This window comes from Capra hircus, chromosome 9 (assembly GCF_001704415.2).
Source record: "Capra hircus breed San Clemente chromosome 9, ASM170441v1, whole genome shotgun sequence".
Taxonomy (NCBI): Eukaryota; Metazoa; Chordata; class Mammalia; order Artiodactyla; family Bovidae; genus Capra; species Capra hircus.
The window spans coordinates 84311781-84333356 of NC_030816.1; the positions used below are offsets into that span (position 1 = coordinate 84311781).

Below are 21576 nucleotides of genomic sequence, written 5' to 3' on the forward strand. Positions count from 1 at the left end.
GGCAGTTTAGATGTACATCGAAGGGATAATTTCAGAGCCCAGACCCTTGCACCTTCCCACAGAAAGAAAAGCACTAAAACCATTAACGTGAGAGGTCTGTTTTGTGTGATTAGCAGTAATCTTTGCTTCCCCAGTGGCTCAGCTGGTAAAGAATCTGCCTGCAGTGCAGGAGACCCGGCTTCGAGCTCTGGGTGGGGAAGATCCCCTGCAGAAGGAAATGGCAACCCACTCCAGTATCTTGCCTGGAGAATTCCATGGACAGAGGAGCTGGGGCAAGCTACAGTCCATGGGATCACAAAGAGTCGGACATGACTGAGTGATTAACTTAACTTTGCTGGTTGACTCCATTTTTTTTTTTTTTCAGCACAAACTATTACCAGAAAAAAACAAAAACTCCTATTATTCTGCTCCTCTCTTACATCTTCAGGTCTATCTGAGAGTCTGTCTCCAGGCTATAGTCCTCTGTAAGGTCCCTGGATAAAAACTTAATTCACAGCTTTTAGGGTGTGCATTTTTCTTCAACTGACACCAGCATCACTCAACAAACACCTATTAGATGCCAATGCTCCAGGTACTGTCTTGAGCCTCAGGATGCAGGGATGAACAGAAGTCTAGCTGGAGAGAACCTTGCTTCTGTACTTTGTCCATTTGGTGCCCTCTGCTGGAACCTTCTATGTCACCTTATTCCCCTGTCCTCTTGACAAGCTCTGACCTGCCCTTCATGACTTTCTTAGGGAAGCATTATACAAAACAGGGATTTGAATTTGGTAATAAGGAGTTCATGATCTGAGCCACAGTATGCAGGTCAGGAGGCAACAGTTAGAGCTGGACATGGAACAACAGACTGGTTCCAAATAGGAAAAGGAGTACATCTAGGCTGTATATTGTCACCCTGCTTATTTAACTTCTATGCAGAGTACATCATGAGAAACGCTGGACTGGAAGAAACACAAGCTGGAATCAAGATTGCCGGGAGAAATATCAATCACCTCAGATATGCAGATGACACCACCCTCCTGGCAGAAAGTGAAGAGGAACTAAAAAGCCTCTTGATGAAAATGAAAGAGGAGAGCGAAAAAGTTGGCCTAAAACTCAACATTCAGAAAACTAAGATCATGGCATCCAGTCTCATCACTTCATGGGAAATAGATGGGGAAACAGTGGAAACAGTGTCAGGCTACTTTTTTGGGCTCCAGAATCACAGCAGATGGTGACTGCAGCCATGAAATTAAAAGACGCTTACTCCTTGGAAGAAAAGTTATGACCAACCTAGATAGCATTTCAAAAGCAGAGACATTACTTTTCCGACTAAGGTCCGTCTAGTCAAGGCTATGGTTTTTCCAGTAGTCATGTATGGATGTGAGAGTTGGACTGTGAAGAAGGCTGAGCACCGAAGAATTGATGCTTTTGAACTGTGGTGTTGGAGAAGACTCTTGAGAGTCCCTTGGACTGCAAGGAGATCCAACCAGTCCATTCTGAAGGAGATCAACCCTGGGATTTCTTTGGAAGGAATGATGCTAAAGCTGAAACTCCAGTACTTTGGCCACCTCGTGTGAAGAGTTGACTCATCGGAAAAGACTCTGATGCTGGGAGGGATTGAGGGCAGGAGGAGAAGGGGACGACAGAGGATGAGATGGCTGGATGGTATCACGGACTCAATGGACATGACTCTGAATGAACTCCGGGAGATGGAGATCAACAGGGAGGCCTGGCGTGCTGCGATTCATGGGGTCACAAAGAGTCGGACATGACTGAGCGACTGAACTGAACTGATACAAAACTGGATTTGCTACATTTCGTTTTAGCGTATTATTACCATTATCTTTTTTCCCATAAGCATCCCCTATAGCTCCCTGGTGAGCCTCTGAAGATAAATGTACTTCTCTGATTTTTTTCAGAGAATCTAGCAGGATGAGTGTCCTGTAGAAATGCTGTTTAATACCTGCTAATAGATGGTGTCTGCAGACACAGGCCCCTTGATACTGGCCATCTGTCCGTAAGGCCAGCTGTACCCTTCTTCTCCCATGTTTTGGCGTTCCTTTTCTTTTTTTAATCTGGGCTACCTTAACCGCTGGGGCTTCCCTGGTGGCTCAGTGCTAAGCAACTCACTTGCCAAGGCAGGAGACGTGGGTTCACTCCCTGGACTAGGAAGATCCCCCGGAGAAGGAAACAGCTACCCACTCCAGTATTCCTGCCTGGAGAACTCCAGGGACAGAGGAGCCTGGTGGGCTACAGGCCATGGGGTCACAAATGAATTGGACACGACTGAGCGACTTATTAATAATAACGACCTTAGTGGCCAACACCGAGGTTGGCTGGTTCCTCCTGAATGAAGGGGTTGATGGAGTGGGTCAGGCGCTGGACAGCTTTGGGTTAAGCAGTGCTCTTCTTCACTTCCCTGCTACTGCTGGCAGATAGACAGATGTTAGGGTATCCCTTCTCGGAAGGCCTTGTCCATGCTGTCATCATATGAACAGATGGGTGTGCACTGCTGGACGACACCCAAATCCAAGAGCATCAGCCTGTCTTCCCGAGGTGGCGGTGGGGGTGGGTGGGGGTGGAGGCGGTCTCAGGGACAGCATTATTCCTGACCTCCAGACCCAGTGAGCTTGCATTCAAGTGCCCTGGGGCTAAAATAAGTCAACAGAAAGGGCGTGTGCTGCCTCTGCTGTCGAAACGGCCGCTCAGTCCTAAAGCTCCCAACACAGTCAGGCCAGCATAGGAGGAGCTGCTGAGGAGCCCTGAGCTCATGTACTGCGCCTCGGTTACTTTAAATTGAGTAGAAACCTCTGCAGAATCTCATAGGGATTCACTTCTTTATGCCCTCATTTTAGAGCTTTTTTTTTTAAAAAACAGGCTTTATTTTATTTTTTTGTTTTTAAATATTAACATTCATTTCTTTCTGGCTGTGCTGTTTGTTTGCGGTGTGCGCTCCTTTCTAAGGTGTGATGCGAAATTGCAGGGGCTTCTCTTGCTGTGGAGCTGGGGCTTTAGGGTGCGTGGTTTCAGGAGCTGCAGCTTGCGGACTCAGGCTCAGCACCTGTGTGCACAGACTTAGCTGCCCTGAGGCATGGGGATCTTCAAAGATTAGGGACTGAACCCGTCACCTGCATTGGCAGGTGGATTATCACTGAGCCACAGGGAAGCCCTTTAGAACATTCTGATATTTACAGTTCTCAACTTTTGAAATTAAAATGTTCTGGAACTTCTATGCCTATTGATGAGGTTCCTGTCAACAGAATGACTACAGGGTTTATCTGGGTAGATTTCATGTTTATACCCCTCTTAATGTCTCTATCAGGAGAAAAATAATGAGCAAATTCATCAAGTGTGTTGAAATTTTTACTCCTTTCCCCTAAGGTTTGGCTGATCATTGTTGTTGTTCAGTCACTAAGTCATGTCTGACTCTTTGTGACCCCATGGACTACAGCTTCCCTGTCCTTCACTATCTCCTGGAGTTTGCTCAAACTCATATCCATTGAGTCGGTTATGCCATCCCACCATCTCATCCTCTGTCGCCCACTTCTCTTCCTGCCCTCAAGCTTTCCCAGCATCAGGGTTTTTTCCAGTGACTGATAATCAATAAATAAAAGAAAATACATCTGCATTTCCTTAAGCCTGATACAGCACTTCAGAGAGTCAGGCTCAGTAGACACGCGCTTTACCTCATCAAGACTGAAATGCGGTATAGCACGGCTCTTAGCAGGACGACACCCTCAGCAGGAAACCCCTTTGCTTGTCAGTTTAGCAAAGCTACATTGTAACTCTTAAACCAGGTGCCCCTAAGCTCTGTTCATCCAGGGCGGAACACACCTGTCAGATCTTTTGTTCATATAATAGCTTGTCTAACCTGTTGGTTCTTTCCATAGATTAAAGAAGTGGGAATGATGAATAAGCAATTATCATATGACCAGATCTCCTCAGAGTTTACCTTTCAGTAATCTCTCGAACAAACTATGTGAACAAGAGAGCATCCAAAGAAAGCTCACAAGAAGTCAACAAGCCTGCACGCAGTGGGGGATGATGACGGCTCTGCCCCCCGTCTCAGCAATTCACCGATACTACTTCCCCTTTTCCCCTTAAAAACCTTCATGGCTGAGCAGACTCTTCAGAGATGGTTTCTGGGCGACACTGAGTCCACCATCTCCTCAGACTGCCAGCTTTCTGATCAAAGGCAATTTTCCTTTCTACCAACAGCTGCCTCTCAGGTATTGATTTTCCAGCAGGAAGGAGCTGGACCTGAGTTTGGTAAGAATATTGCTAAAGAAACAATGATATTTTTGCATCATATAATACTTCTATCACATCATTCATGGAGAGAGTTCTCACCAAAGACTTTAAACAAGGGCACTTAAAAAAAAATAACGTGAAGTTAGTATTGATTTCCCTGATTCGGAGGTTGTTAAATTGTTTGATCTCTTTTCCAAAGACTCCGCCGATCACGCTAGACTCCTTATCCCTCCTCCACTTACCCCTGGGGAAGAACTCCCGTGGAAGAACCAACACACCACACATGACCGTTGGGAAGTCTGCAGCAGGCCCCCGAGGACAGGGGTTGTTCGGAGGGACTGATGACTGGGGAGCCAGAGCCCCATCACCATGGCTGTAGGCTGCTAGTCTGGTCCTTCCTTTTTCAGGTTGGAACCTTTGATGATCTCCAGAAACCAGCTCCTGTCCCCGACGAGAGCCTGAGCCCCGATCTGGGGAAGGAAGAGGGCGCTTACCTGAGTGACTGCTCCTGAGGCTTCAATCATGGCGCCGCAGTCACCTTCGTGGTACGGCTCCTTACAGTCCCGGCAGAAGACGAACTGCAGGAGAACACAGGCAGGTTAGAGGCGGGCTTGCGGGCCCCGTTTGGTCGCAGCCTGCTTTCCCTTCCCAAGCTCGCTCTCCTCCCGCCCCTGACTCGGTGATGTTTTCTGTGCCAAACTACCTTTCGCAAAGAGGAAAAAGGGTCCTACTTTGATGACACTATTCACTCTTTACTAAAGAATGTTCCAAGCACCGCAGAAGCATTTCGAAAATGAGTTGCATTTCCTCTCTTCAAAAATGTTTCTAGCCTAGCAGAAGAGACAGCAATGCAAAGAAATACCTACAGTTAAGTGTTACTGGTGTTAGCATATGAGGAAAACAATCTCAGCCAAGAATTTCACACCTGATCTTTATTTACTTGCATCAGTTCAGTTCAGTCCCTCAGTCGTGTCTTACTCTTCGAGACCCCACGGACTGTAGTATTTCAGGCTTCCCTGTCCATCACCAACTCCCGGAGCTTGCTCAAACTCATGTCCATTGAGTTGGTGATGCCATCCAACCATCTCATCCTCTGTCATCCCCTTCTCCTCCTGCCCTCAATCTTTCCCAGCACCAGGGTCTTTTCCAACGAGTCAGTTCTTCACACCAGGTGGCCAAATTATTGGGAGTTTCAGCTTTAGCATCAGTCCTTTCAATGAATATTCAGGACTGATTTCCTTTAGGATGGACTGGTTGGATCTCCTTGCAGTCCAAGGGACTCAAGAGTTTTCTCCAAAACCACAGTTCAAAAGCATCAATTCTTTGGTGCTCAGCTTTCTTTATGGCCCAACTCTCACATCCATATGTGACTACTGGAAAAACCATAGCTTTGACTAGACAGATGTTTGTTGGCAAAGTAATGTCTCTGCTTTTTAATATGGTGTCTAGGTTGGTCATAGCTTTTCTTCCAAGGAGCAAGCATCTTTTAATTTCATGGCTACAGTCACCATTTGCAGTGATTCTGGAGCCCAAGAAAATAAAGTCTCTCACTGTTTCCATTGATTCTCCATCTATTTGCCATGAAGTGATGGAACTCGATGCCATGACCTTAGTTTTTGGAATATTGTGTTTTAAGCCAGCTTTTTCACTCTCCTCTTTCACTTTCGTCAAGAGGCTCTTTGTTCCTCTTCACTTTCCGCCATAAAGGTGGTGTCATCTGCATATCTGAGGTTATTGATATTTCTCCCTGCAATCTTGTGCAGGGAGTCTTCCAGCTCATGCTTCATCCATCCTGGCATTTTGCATGATGTACTCTGCATATGTTTTCTTGCATAAAGGATTTATATATCCATGTTAAGGGTCTTACTTTTGTATTGAAAGCCTACTGTGGAAAGAAGAAAGGGCCATCATGGGTTGAATTCTGTGTCCCACAAACTCATGTGTGGAAGCCCTAACCCCCGGCACCTCAGAATGTGCCTGTGTTTGGAGATAAGACCTTTGAAGAGGGAAGTAAGATAAAATGGGGTTTCCCAGGTGGCGCTAGTGCTAAAGAACATGCCTGCCAATGCTGGCGACATCAGAGATGCGGGTTCAATGCCTGGTTGGGGAAGATCCCCTGGAGAAAGGAATGGCAGCCCATTCCAGTATTCTTGCCTGGAGAACCCCACGGACAGAGGATCCTGGTGGGCTACAGTCCATGGGGTCGCACAGAGTCAGACATGACTGAAGCGGCTTAGTATGCACACATGCAAGGTAAAGTGGGGTCCTCAGGTGGCACTGCGCAATGGTGTCCTTACAGAAGACGATTAGGACACAGACACTGGTACTGAGAGACGAGCATGCGTGGGTGAGGGAGCCTCAAGTGTGAGTCACTCTGACGTGTCTGACGGGACTGTGGCCCGCCAGGCTCCTCTGTCCCTGGGATTCTCCAGGCAAGAGTACCAGAGTGGGTTGCCATGCCCTCCTCCAGGCCATCTTCCCGACCCAGGGCTCGACCCGGGGTCTCCTGTCTCAGGGACGTGGAGGGAGAAGGTGGCCATCTGGAAGCCGAGGAGAGAGGTCTCAGGAGAAACCACCCCTGTGGCCCCCATTCCCCCCCTGCCCCCCCCCGCCCCAACCTTTGCAGGCCGGTTCTTTTCATGCTGTCTTCACCTGAAACAGGATCCCTGCTCCCTGCCTATCCTCCCCACGGTCACCTTCTTGTTTCAACAACTCATCTGAAAATCATTTTAATCTCAGGGCATAACAAGAAGAACAAGTATTTTATAAGGAAAAAGCCTCCACTACAGATGTCACCATCTGGCTTCTGAGCCAAAACTTCCAGAGTCTTTTAGCTGTTTTATTTCTTCTCACAGCAAAGAGACTGAGCCCGCCTTTTGTGGGATGTAAACTTTCCTCAAAGGTTCATCTTGGTGGGAGAGGGGGTGTGTGTCAGCACGTGTTAACACAAAGCACCAAGGCCACCAGGCTTTCATTTATGACATTTTAATTTTCCCTGAACTGAAAGCTAACCCAGCGAACAGTGAACAGGCTGGATCCTAGAGTTCCTTCTTAAGGGTTTTTTTTTTTTTTTTAATGTATCTGCTCATCTTTGGGTTCACCCCAGACCCATCACTCTGCTCTCGTGTTGAAAAACTGTGAATTGTATGGTTCACTCAATGAGAAGAGCTCACTGTGTGATCTCAACCCAGCCCTTTCCATGGAAGCAAGTCTGATCTCTTGGTGTGACAGGGAAAACGCTTCACATCTTATTAGCTCATGGATGAGATATAAGACCAGTTTCATGGTAGAGGAACACCCTGGAGGTTGATCATTTTGTCAGAATAAATAGGGCTTTCCTGACACAAAGACATTAAATTCCCTTTCATACCAGTAGTACAAAGAATAGAGTATTAAAAAAAAATAACAGAAAAGACAGCGCATATAAAAATTAAACCCTCACCGTTTCGGTATGGCAAAAGGCAAGCAAAAGCTTGAAGAATGTGCTGGTGATAATTTAGCATGAATGCACTTGCTAATTTGCTCTTATTCAGAGAGCATAACTTAAGTTTAGCGACATCATACCTTTGGCTTTCTAGTTAAATAATTCAAATCTGTCTCATACAAAATGGAGACAGAAGGTCTGGTTTGATCTAAAAAATATGTTCAGGTTTTTAATTTAATTATCTAGAACTTAAGACTGTCAATCAGGTGCTTGAACAAATGCTTAGGCCTTCGGTTCTCAAACTGTGTAGCAAGGAGCCCTGGGATGCCACAACAAATTCACAGAGGTGCAGTGGGATTGTTTACATTTTGAGGGAAAGCACAGTGACACTTGGCACTGTGGGACTCTGAATTACTGACTCATGGTGTTAATGTACATTGCGCTACTCTTCTTTTGATGACATTATGTTTTTGCAAAGCAGGATTTTTGGAGGTTACTGTGTGGTAAGAAAGACGGGTGAACATTTCTTTGGCCAAGGAGATGTAGTTATTTAAGAATGAAATAAATATATTTTTTCTTTCAATTTACATGAACTGTTTTTTCAAATGGCTATTAAGTTGTTAAGATATTAATTCTTACTATGTTATTTGGACCTAAATATTTAATCAACAGAACTGTTAGGCATTTCTTATGGCCTAGAAGCACCAGGAGAAGCCGCCACGAAGGGCAAGGTGAACACAGGAAGTTTGGGGAATTCTGGCTTAGGCACATAAATAGAATTCCTTGAAATCATATTTTGGGTTTGTTTGCAAAAACTCCCAGGGCACAGGTATTTCCAAAGAGCTTGAGGAGGAAGCAAATCTGACTGTAACATTTTCACAGTCTCTCTGCCGACTTGCCTGTCTCCTTTCCGGGGCACGTGGGTCTGGCTTTAACCAATAGTGTCGAAGGCCACGATTTCCCCAGGGGCTTATTAGTCGTCAACTGTGGCTCACTTTTGCTGAGGCCCTTTTAAGATGCCTTATGAGTGGACACTAACAGAATTGGCTACCACCTGTTTTACACTGTGTACCTTTCCTGGGTTATTTTGAGATAGATCTGGCAAATGCCAGCAACTTCTGCAGTTTTTTAAAAAAAGAATCTTTAAAGCTTTAAAAAACTCTTAACAGTAATAATACTTACTCTGCTGATTTTCCAAACTCTATCCCCTTATGAAATGTGATGAAAAACCAATACATATGGGCTGTATTATCTTTGCCTGTGATGTTAGTTTCATGCGTCAGCTTGGCTAGACTATGGTGGTGGTGGTTTAGTTGCTAAGCCTTGTCTTACTCTTGCAATCCCATGGACTGTAGCCTGCTAGGCTCCTCTGTCCATGGGATTTTCCAGGCAACAACACTGGAGTGGTTTCCCATTTCTAGTACCCAGTTACTCAGTCAAGCACTGATCTAGGTTTCTCAGTGTAGGTATTTTGTAGCTAAGACCAATAGTCACTTTATCTTAAGGAAGGGAGATAGTCCTAGGTAATCTGAGTGGAACTGATTCCAGCAGTTGAAAGTTTTTAGGAGGAGAACTGAAGCTTCCTCAAGAAGAGAGTTCACCTGTGGACAACTGAGTTCCAGCCTGCCCTTCCCTGCAGCCTGCTCTATGGATTTAGGACTTGCCTGGTCAGCCCCATAACCACATAAGCCAATTCCTTGTGATCAGGCTCTGTCTATATAGATGTAGGTGTATTAGATATATAAATATCTACATATACATAGGGCTTCCCTTGTGGCTCAGCTGGTAAAGAATCCACCTGCAATGTGGGAGACCTGGGTTCGATCCCTGGGCTGGGGAGAAGCCCTGGAGAAGGGACCTTCTCTAGTATTCTGGCCTGGTGAATTCCATGGACTGTATAGTCCATGGAGTCACAAAGAGTCTGACACGACTGAGTGACTTTCACTTCACTCATATAAATATATACTAGAGACCTCCTATTGTTGTTCAGTTGCCAAGTCATGTCCGATTCTTCGACCCCACGGGCTGCAGTACGCCAGGCTTCTCTGTCCTTCACTGTCTCCCAGAGTTTGCTACCCACAGGATGATGCATCTTAGAATCCAACACCAGGAACAAGTTAATCACGCCCAACCACATGATGGCTTCCCTTTATTTGACAATGAACTTGGTGATCCAATACATTTTTCTCTTTGGAGTAGCTGCCTGGGAGGCTGAGGGCAAGTTTCTCACGTAACTATAGTAATTAGCTCATTCTAGATGCTCAAATGAAGCATACAATTTTGTTTCTTTTTTAAAAAGTTTTTTGGCCATGCCATGCAACATAACAGGATCTTAGTTCCCCAATCAGGATTCGAACCTGTGTCCCCTGCAGTGGAGCGCGGAGTCTTGGCCACTGGCCTGCCAGGGGAGTCCTCAAATATACAATTTAAAAACAGCTATTCAATTAGGGATAAGGCTAATGAGATCAACTTTTTTTCCTAATAAGAAATAGCCAAACTGTTCTTAACATTCATATATCTGTCTTACACTTAATATGTGTTGAGTATTTACTTTTGAAATGAATAAAATCTTGGACCTGGACAATATATAAGAGAATAGCATAGTGTAATTCATGAAATCATATAGTGATATTTATATATTAAAAAAAATCAGATATAATTTAGTGTTTAAAAGTAAAGCCTTTGAAGCCTGAGAGACCTTGAGTCAGAGACTCTTCTCTACCATTTATTATCTGTGTGGTCCTAACATCTCTTTACTTTTTTTGTATCTGTAAAGAAGAAATAATAGATAACGAATACCTCATCCAGTTTCTGGCATACAGTAAACATGAGAAACGGTTTTCTCATGGAGTTACGATGTTTTATACACAAAAATATTCTACAGAAAAGTAAGGTGATAATTAAGCACCTTGCTAATTCAAGTAATTCCCAATTTACTCATAACTGCTGTGGTTCTGTGAGGCCCAGAGTGAAACTGAGGACCTCCTGGGAAGTGCCAGGCTTGTCAACTCGCCATAACTGCGGGAGAGAGAGGGATACTGACCTCTTCTTCCTGTACATGCAGAGGTATTGTTATTGTCAGTCCTCTCAGGAAATCCCATACTATCTTGCAGCTAAATGAACCTCCCATCACTTTATCTTTCAGTATCATGTCAGTAGACAAGTCATTTGATTGATGCTTGAGCTTGATTTCCCATATGCTCATAATGGAGACATTCAAAAGGAGATGTATGTATATTTTCTCTTCGGAAGCATAAAAAGGAATCAAATGAACAGCCTCCAGTGCTATCAGAATTTTCAAGTGGCTGCTGATCAATAAAGTTGAGAGCCAGTCAATACCTATAAGCGATGACCCTCGAAATAAGGGTTTGATCCTCCAAGTTGAAATGTCTCTATATGAATGCCCAAAGTTCTCTGCGCGTGTTTTCTATCACGACATCATCTATTAGAAAAGGATTTTATTACATGCCATTTATTTTTCTTCCACAGCTCTGAAGTTCTGTGTTAAAAGAGTAGGAGAACATCAAATGCCATCTCAGAACCCCTTACTGTAGTCAAGGGAAACATCAAAACTATGAAGCGCACGTTTGTCCTTCTCTGGGAATAGATAAAATATTCTTCTTCTAGGTGTCTGACTTCCCAGAAGATGGCAGCAGTGATATACGAGATTCAGCCCCAGTGTGTTAAAAATAGTCCTTTGAAAGAGCCAGGCTCCCTGTGGGGTGACTAGCCGCCCATATATGCAAAACTGGTTCTGACAAGACAGTGCCACAGAACGGAAATGGTGTTAAGAGTCTAACTTGCTAAAGCACAATTTTGAAAGGAAGAATGTCAGGTTATTTCCTTTCAAGTCCACAACATTTTAAAATCACAGAATTTCATGGTGGGAAGCAACTGTAAACTGGGCCACGCTCTAAATGCAAACAGACGATCTTTTACATGCCATCTCCAAATGGCTAAAAATAAACAACTTCAAGGAAACTGAATATAGCTCAGTAGCTGAATTCTTTTGTCTTTTTCAAGTTCTATCCAGATCATCAAGGGTGGGTCAACGATGCCATATCGAGTCCCACCAAGTACTGTCTGTCACTTCTACGCCCTCTCCCCTCGCCCCGTCCCCTGAATTATTTTTGTTTTAGGGGCTCCCATGAAAAGCCCCTTACTTTCCTTGGTTTAATTTCTATTCGTGGGAGCTCTTACAAGAACCCTGAAAATTCTTTTTTTTTTTTCCAGTAGCATCATGAGGTCATCAAGTACAAGTATGTATCCATTCAGTCTGTAGGTTGTACAGAGTCTTAATTTATACGCTTACCATGAGTACCATCTAATGGGAAACTTTATCACCATCTGTCTCAGAACCTATTAGAGAAGATGAGCTCACTCTATAAGAGACCATATCTTCCAGGCTGCTTTCAACAGGACTGACCTTGGAACCTTAAATTAAGAGAGGAGTGTGATAAATGCTTCCAACAGTGGGGATGGGGCTCCTGGGGATGACACTGCCTGGAACTGAGGTATGATTATAGACAAAAGCATCTGAACTTATTTTCTTCTTTAAGCTAGTTATACTTTTTCCTTACTGTTGTGTGAAAATTATATAAATCATATGCTGAAAATTGTATAAATAGTTATGCTTAATTGGTTCACAGTGCTTTTCAGGTCTACTATATCCTTCTACGTCTCTGTATATTCATTCTATTAATTTTTGAGAGTTTGATATTGAATCTCCAACTAAAAATCTTCATTTATCTACTTAAAAATAAATGTAATATATAACTTTGTATATTTATAAATTTATAATTTATATATTTATAAATGTATAAACTTTGTTCAGTATTTTCCAAGCCTCTTGTAAATGCATTATCATAGTTTCATAATTTAAAAAAATAAACAATTGTGAAAAGATATTCTAGTTTTTTCAAGCTTAAAAATGTTTTCAAAAACCGCTTTACTGGGACATAATTCACATAGTCTAAGTTCTAAAAAGTAGTTTATGTATTTTTTGAGTGGATAATACATGCACACAGCACAAATTTAAAAGATGCAAAAGGCAAATTAAAAAAAAAAATGTCTCCCTTCCTCCTCGGTCAGCTTACCAAACTCCCCAGAGACAACTGCTGTCACCTGCATAAATAAACGCTATTTTGAGACTAAAAGCGGCACACAGAATTGCTTTAGGCAAGGGCTCTGCCCCTTGCTTTCCATGCCATGCACTCACAGCCCGTCCTGTATCAGCGCCTGCCGAGCAGCCCTGAACAGCTGCAATCTTCCTCAACGGCCGCACAATAATCAAGTCGACAGATGTATCTTAACTCACACATTTATGAATGAACTCAAGCAGCCCCCAAGGATGAGCATTTAGGTCCTTTCCAGTATTTTGCCATGATGAGCAAAGCCGTGGGGCGCGTCCTTCTCCACAGGCCATTTCGCATGTGTGAGAGGAGTCCTGCAGGGTGAGTTTCCAGGAGTGATGTAGCTGGATCAAAGGGCGTGTGACATTCATATTTTGATTGCTTTTGCGAGCCTGATCTCTGTGGAGGGTGCGCTGGTCCCGGGTCCAACAGCAAGGTATGTGAGGGAGGGCTTGCCCTGGTCCTCTCCAGGGCACCATGTCAATCATAGGGGCCTGCATCAAACCTAACAAGGCCACAAGGGAATCTCTAACTCTAAAGCCTGCTTCACCCACGTTGGATTTCTGCAAAGACACCTTCCTGGATGGAGAAATAGCTTTGAGTCACTTCTGAGCCTTGTCCGGATGGCTGAACCAGGGTCAAGCCCTCGGTTGCTTGTTTCCCTGTCTCCCCCCAAACCTAGGCTCTGAAACAAGGTGCTCAGAGCCTGTAACCAACTTGTTCAGACTGGCCTGATTCCACCCTGCTGGCGAGAAAAGGATTCTAAGTGAATTTTCGCTTTGGTGGCTTTAAACAACTGACGGCCAACAAACTGGAGTCCAGCTGAGGGAGAAAGAACAGGAGACACGGGAGCGGCAGGTTCAGATGCCCCCGCTGTGTCCTGGGCCTTAACCCTGAGCTGAACAGACTCAGCGCCGCAGCCAGGACGTCAGCCAGGACAGGGCAGGGGCCCTGGGGCAGTGTGACAGGTGGGACGGATGGCAGGACCCCTCTCCCCGAGCCCCACACTTCCCGCCTCACCCTCTCTCTTTGTAACCATTGCAAAGAAGCATTCCCGTGGTGCCTGCCCCACCATCATCCTCCCCATCTCCCTCCCTCCCTTCACGGCTCCCCTTGTTTCCGAAGGCTAAGGTCGGGTTGGCCTGCCGACTGGGACCCTCGTGAGTCTTTGCTGATGACGTTCACAGCATCCGTGTTCCTCCCAACAAACTTCTTGGTGGGCGAATTTCCGCATCTAACTGGAAACTCCCTCTAACATCTTGGAAGGCCGGCTCAATTTTGCTTTCCAGTCAGCATTTCCCAGGCCTTATGGAGCAATTGGCTCCTTCCAGAGACGGAGCACTGGTCTCAGAGTATCACATTCAGCACCACTTTCAAACATTGCCATTCATTAGTGGGGCCCATTCAAATATTGCCATTAATTAGTGAACACGCTTGAATATGGCCATTCATTAGTAAAATGCACAGCATATGTCTTCTATAATTTTTTAACTGGTCTCTAATCCTTGTGACCTTATCATTTACAATCTGTAGCAAGACACTAGACTCTGTAGAAATGATTATACTCTGCCAGTCAGAATGTGAAATCCAGGCCATATGGCAGCTCGAGCCCAATCTGTCCCATGTGCCCATGGGCATCCTTCTGCTCACTGGCATGGCAGGGGAGCCGGATATTTCCCTTGAACACCTGGGCCCAACCCTGGGCAACTCTGGGCAGGGTCAGCCTTGGAAAGGGGCCGGCAGTGTTGGCGGCACTCCCACTGGCACATCTTGGAGACGCTCGTCTTGGGAGGTTTTGCAGCTTGTCAGTGATAGATAAATCAATCAAAATTATATATCAATCCTTGCCTGTGTGTTGGGCAGTTTTATAGGTGCCTTGAGAATATACCCACTTCCGCCCACTCCCCATAGCCTCAGCCAAAAAAGGGCAGGGTGTTTCCTCTCCAGGTCTGTCTCTTTCTTATAGTCCTCTATTAAATACTGAATATTTATCTCGAAGAGTTGCTCAGTCACTTCAGTCGTGTCCGACTCTTGGCGACCCCATGGACTGTAGCCCGCCAGACTCCTCTGTCCGTGGGGATCCTCCAGGCAAGAATACTGGAATGGGTTACTATGTCCTCCTCCAGAGGATCTTCCGATCCAGGGGTCGAACCTGTGTCTTCTGCACCGCAGGCAGATTCTTTACTGATGAGCCACCAGGGAAACCCAAACGAAGAGGACTTGGATCCTACTCATCCTAGATTCCCCAGATTCAATGTTGGGAACGTATCTGGAACGTAGTAGGTGATCTCTGTCTGTTTGGTGCATACCAGGCTCCCAGCTCAAGGCTGGAGAGACCGTGGAGAACAAGAGGTGGAGGACAGCAGCCCTGGGTTGTGAGCTGGAGTGTGCAGGGAATGCAAGTCTGCAGAAACTGCCAGAGCTGAGCCCTGGGTGGGCTGGTGTTTGGCAGCAGCAGCATTTACTTTTCCATCCCTCACATTCCATTGCCTCCTTAGGCAGTGGCTCTAACACCAGGCTAATTCCTCCCTGCTTTGCTGTTGTTGTTCAGTTACCAAGTTGTGTCCCCACGGGCTGCAGCATGCCCGGCTCCTCTGTCCTGCACTCTCTCTCAGAGTTCGATCAAATTTATGCCCATTGAGTCGGTGATGCTATCCAACCATCTCATCCTCTGCCGCCCCCTTCTTTTGCCTTAAATCATTCCCAGCATCATGGTCTTTTCCAGTGAGTCAGCTCTTGGCATCAGGTGGCCAAAGTTTAGAGTTTCAGCTTCAGCAACAGTAAATATTCAGGGAGGATGTCCTTTAGGATGGGTTTGATCTCCTAAGTCCAAGGGACTCTCAAGAGTCTTCTCCAACACCACAGTTTGAAAGCATCAGTTCTTTGCTGCTTAGCTTTCTCGATGGTCCAGCTCTCACATCTGTACATGACTACCGGAAAAACCATAGCTTTGACTAGATGGATATTTGTTGGCAAAGTGATGTCTCTGCTTTTTAATACACTGTCTAGGTTTGCAACAGCTTTTCTTCCAAGGAGCAAGTGTCTTTTAATCTCATGGCTGCAGTCACCATCTGTGGTGATTTTGGCACCCAGGAAAATAAAATCTGTCACTGCTTCTACTTTCCCCATCTCCCCATTCCCAACCTCCCTTCTACGTTATGGTGCTGCCCGCTGCACGTTCCCAGCTGGTTTGGATGCCTCACTTCAAATGCATACCAACTCAAATCCCATGTGATTATTACGGAAAAGAAGACGGGGATGAAAGAGCAGAAGTTCAAAGAGTTAAACCGAGGGACAGAGTAGGGGATCCTGGGTCCAGTCCTCCTCCTTCCCTGCTTTATTCACGCAGAGAACAACCAGTTATCCCGAAAGGCTAAGCACTGACCTCACATCCTCCCAGAACTATTCATTAATGCCAGGGCTAACAGAGCAGTTGTCACGTAGGCAGGTTGGACAGACATTCATAAAATGAATGAGCGGTAGGAGGTGGAAAACTCTAAACTTCCGATAAGCATGGGAAGAATCCAGGGTCAGCAGGATCCAGCCACTAGGAGGTTGGCTCAGGGAGCAGGAGGATGGGACCAAGACATTTTTAGTCCAATGATGCAATCTGTAGCTGAGTTCAGAAGCTAAGACCACAGGACTAAGGGAGAGGGGAAGGCTTCATCACAGAGGGGTTTGGATTGGTTTGAAAACAGAAAAAGAAAATGAAGAAGAATGAAGATGCTAAAAAGAAGGGGAGTAAGAGAGGGAGGAAGACCCTGGAGAAAGTCAAGGCCAGGAAGACCTCAATACTCCAGAGTTGTGGCTTCATGGGACAGGGCCGATTTGCAGCTTGCGGGAAGGCAGACTCCAGGGGCGGCAACCTTGCTGATGAGAAGGTTGTCTGAATGAGGGTACATCTGATTAGTGCGATGCCAGCTAATTAGTTACTCTTCTGGAGGCAAGAGGAAGAGAAGAGGTAAGGATGGAGGAGGCTGGAACAGCCATTGTCAGTCAGGAGATAACACATGAATCGAGGAAAGCCCAGGCATGCTGAGGACCCAGCTGATGTCACAGCCCCAGCCTTTGGCTCCCTGGGACTTAAACTGTGGCCCCAGACCAGAGGCATTGGTATCACCTGGAAGCCCAAGGCAGAATCTCAGGCCCCACCCAGACGTGCTGAAGAAGAACCTGCATTTTATTTACCAAGATCCCTGATGACCTGTGTGCACAGTGCAGGTTAGAAGACCTGCTTGAGCTCATTCGTTCAATCAGAAGTGCTGAGCACACACACTGTGAGCCAGGCATCCAGAGGGCACACAGAGATGTATAAATTTCCAGTCTCACATGAATCACAGATCACCCCTCCCTCCTTAACTCCTGCTCTCTACCCACCCCTCCCTCCAGCCACTGAGTATTTATTGAGAATGTATTATGTGCCTGGTGCCACGCAGGGCCTTCTTCTTGACCTCACTGACTTTATGCTTAGCTGTATCCTAACTGTCACAGAGGACAAGGTTTGGGAGAAGCATAGGATATGAGCACCCACTAGCCCGGGCAGTCAGGCTAGGTCTCCAGGAGGAAGTGGAGAGTAAATTGAGACCCAGTTGAGTTTGGTCAAATGATGGGTCCCTGAATGGTGCTCGCTCCAGGTTTGGGACAGTGCAAGTTCTGGGGGCTTTCAGGCAGGAAGGTGGATCCTTTCACTCTGGACCACTGAGTAGGAAGTGCTGAAGTGAGGAGGAGAGGTGGGGGTGAGGACTGGAGGTAGAGGGAGGCTCAGGGTGGGAGGCGAGGCTCTGCAGAGGCTGTGGGTTCTGATTGAATGGCTGGGGTAGGAGCACGGGCTATAGAAGGCAAACTGAGTCAGGCTGGGAGCCCCAGGGAACTGGAAAGCCTCGGCACCCACAGCCCGCTAATTAGAGTCAGATACAGGCGGTGGGAGAAAACCATCACACAGAAAATCACTTTTGGCCAGTGGAATGGCATTGCTAATCAAACGCAGCAGCAACAGACTCTGCCAGTGTAATTCTGCAGCATTTTAGTCTTTGATTTGGGAACCATTGGTAAAAGGACACAGTCTAGAACAGAGCTGACACAGGAGCAACTTAAAATGTCCTAGTAGCCACACTGCACGTGTGCTAAGTCGCTTCAGTTCAGTTCAGTTGCTCAGTCATGTCCGACTTTTTGTGACCCCATGGACTGCAGCACACCATGCCTCCCTGTCTATCACCGACTCCTGGATCTTGCTCAAACTCATGTCCATCAAGTTGGTGATGCCATCCAACCATCTCATCCTCTGTCATCCCCTTCTTCTGCCTTCAATCTTTCCCAGTATCAGGGTCTTTTCCAATGAGTCAGTTCCTCACATCAGGTGGCCAAAGTATTGGAGTTCCAGCTTCAACATCAGTCCTTCTAATGAATATTCAGGATTGATTTCCTTTAGGATGGACTGGTTGGATCTCTTTGCAGTCCAAGGGACTCTCAAGAGTCTTCTCCAACACCACAGTTCAAAAGCATCAATTCTTCAGCACTCAGCTTTCTTTATAGTCCAGTTCTCACATCCATACATGACTACTGGAAGTCACTTCAGTCTTGTCCAACTCTTTGCAACACTACGGTCTTAGCCCACCAGGCTCCTCTGCCCATGGGATTCTCCAGGCAAGAATACTGCAGTGGGTTGCCACACCCTCCTCCAGGGGATCTTCCCCACCCAGGGTCGAACCCATGTCTCTTACGTCTTCTGCATTGGCAGGCAGGTTCTTTACCTGGGAAGCCCAAAATAAAAAAGAAACAGGTGAAATAAATTTTAATATCTTAATTAACCCAATATGTACATATCAGGTTCCCTGGTGGCTCAACTGGTAAAGAATCTGCTTGCAATTCAGGAGAGCTGGGTTCGACTCCTGAGTTGGGAAGATCCTCTGGAGAAGGGAACCCACTCCAATATTCTGGTCTGGAGAATTCCATGGACTGTATAGTCCATGGGGTTGTAAAGAGTCAGACACGACTGAGTGACTTTCACTTTTAACCCAGTACAGCCAAAGCGCATTTTCAACATGTGGCCAACATAAAAGGTGTTGTTACTTTACATTTTTCTCACTGATTCTTTGAAGTCTCATGTGTAATTAAGGCTCACAGTATCTCAGTTTAGACAGCTGCCTTCCTGTCACTCAACTACCTACCTCATGGAGCTGGTGACTTCCATGCTTCCAGTCACTCAGCTGCCTCACAGGGCTGGTGGCTTCCATGTGCGACAGAGTGGTTCTAGAACCCTCTAGGTTGAGGACTACCTGGCCAGCTGAAGTACTGCAGGACAAAAAGAAGCAGGGCACCTTGCAAATGGTGTAGTGAGGAGGACAAGGTGAGGTGGCGGACAAGAGGAGATAAAAAATCAGCCATGTTAACGGAAAGAAATTTAGATTTTTTTCTAATAAAGGATGCTCTTCACTTTTAGCCTTTGAAAGATTTATTTTGTGCTATGATGTAGGAGAGATGTGTAGAAACAGAAAATCAGAAATAAGAAAAAGTGGTGTAATTGTCTGCGAAGAGAGTGTATGAATTTACCCACCACACACAGAGTTATTTGTGGAAAAAAAAAAATCAGAATTGACCTGAGTTATCTCTAACTTTCCTGGTGTCTCTGGGGGCCAGGTTTACCTGCTTGCTCATTGTCAAGTCTTGTAGCAAGGACCGATAGTGTCCAGACCATTAATCAAGAGTAGACTGTTGATCCGAACTGCTGCAAGTAAGTACCTGTTTCTAATGTCTGCAATCTTATCCTTCCTTTAAATGGTGATATAGGATGAATGTAATAAATGTACAGCCATAGAGATCTACAATTCCAGTCATATTAATTGGACCCACTATGACTACGGTTTCTTAATTTAGTCAACCCAGAGGTTTAGGTTAGGGCCTTCTGCTTTTTAGATGTGAAGTATCGGGATGGTGAGGAGGAAATGGCAACCCACTCCTGTATTCTTGTGGGGATAATTCCATGGCTAGAGGAGCCTGGCGGGCTATCGTACATGGCGTTCCAGAGTCAGACAAGACTTAGCGACTGCACACATCAGGCTGGCGCCCTGAGTTTGGAAGCCTCGGTCTACATGATTTTAGACGAAGACTTTCATTTGAGATGGTTTAAGTAGACCCTGGCGAGTTATGACCACAGACGGGTCACACTACGGCAATTGATGTTGATACTGAAAGTTAGAATCAGGCCTTCCCTGGTGGTAGAGTGGATAAGAATCCACCTGTCTTGTGAAGGGGACATGGGTTCCATCCCTGGTCCAGGAAGTTCTCACATGCTGTGAGCTAAGCTAAGCTCCTGCGCCACAGCTACTAAAGCCCGCTTGCCTTCGAGCTGCAACTACTGAGCTCGTTACATCGAGAGCCCGTGCTCCCCAGCAAGCGAAGCCACCGCAGTGAGAAGCCTGCGCGTTGCGACTAGAGAGCACGCCCCAGTTGCTGTCACTAGGGAAATCCTGTGAGCAATGAAGACACAGCGCAACCAAAAATACATAAATGAAAAGGAAGTGAGAACCCTGACTGGATTTCATCTTTGAAGTCATGACGGACGCTGAGACACATCTCCAAAATTCCCGTCACAGCACAAAGTTCTCATGGGCACCGGGGCATGTAGGGGCGGGAAGCTTGTTACTCCCTATTCAAGGTTTTCCTGAATCTCTGGTGTTCTCTGCCCTGGGACCCCAATTATTACTGATGAAGTTTCCCGCTCAAAAAAAAGGAAGAACCGAGAGGTGGGGTCTGAGGTTCACACACACACCGGTCTCCACGGAGCTGAGCCATTGGAGGCTTCTGTAGATGGAGGTGGCACTTCCTCAGGAAGGTTCTGCCTCTCAGTAGCGGCGGGAGGAGGCCCCCTCACCCTCCTCGATGGGCCTCTGTGCCCTGATGAGCAGGCGGTGGTGAAAGCCCTCCACTGAGAGCCCCTTCCCTGGAGGCCTTCCCTCAGGGCCTGGAAGGGCCTCCTCAGGTGCCTGGGAGCGCGAGACAATGCCTGCCTCGGGCTGAGGAGAGCCGGAAGCCCAGTGCCGCCAGTGACCGGAAAACCCTTATCTCCCAGCAACAAACACCTCGCAGAGTCTTACTAAGTTCAGCTCAGTCTCTCAGTTGTGTCCAACTCTTTGCAACCCCATGAATCGCAGAACACCAGGCCTCCCTGTCCATCACCAACTCCCGGAGTTCACTCAAACTCATGTCCATCGAGTCAGTGATGCCACCCAGCCATCTCATCCTCTGTCGTCCCCTTCTCCTCCTGCCCCCAATCCTTCCCAGTATCAGAGTCTTTTCCAATGAGTCACCTCTTCGCATGAGGTGGCCAAAGTATTGGAGTTTCAGCTTCAGCATCAGTCCTTCTGATGAACACCCAGGACTGGTCTCCTTCAGGATAGACTAGTTGGATCTTCTTGCAGTCCAAGGGACTCTCAAGAGTCTTCTCCAACACCACAGTTCAAAAGCATCAGTTCTTTGGCACTCAGCTTTCCTCAAAGTCCAACTCTCACATCCATACATGACTACTGCAAAAACCATAGCCTTGACTAGATGGACCTTTGTTGGCAAAGTAATGTCTCTGCTTTTTAATATGCTATTTAGGTTGGTCATAACTTTCCTTCCAAGGAGTAAGCACCTTTTAATTTCATGGCTGCAGTCACCATCTGCAGTGATTTTGGAGCCCCCAAACAAAGTCTGACACTGTTTCCACTGTTTCCCCATCTATTTCCCATGAAGTGATGGGACCAGATGCCATGATCTTCATTTTCTGAATGTTGAGCTTTAAGCCAACTT

The 21576-nt window shown here is 46.1% G+C and overlaps 1 protein-coding gene across 1 annotated transcript in view; it reads right to left on the minus strand.

Annotated features, from left to right (window-relative positions):
• Window positions 1-21576, minus strand: part of PARK2 (parkin RBR E3 ubiquitin protein ligase) — a 1213425-nt gene that overhangs the window by 35582 nt on the left and 1156267 nt on the right. The window contains exon 10 of the mRNA XM_018053444.1: window positions 4725-4808. Coding sequence (XP_017908933.1) covers window positions 4725-4808 — 84 coding nt within the window. The remainder of the gene's footprint in view (window positions 1-4724; window positions 4809-21576) is intronic.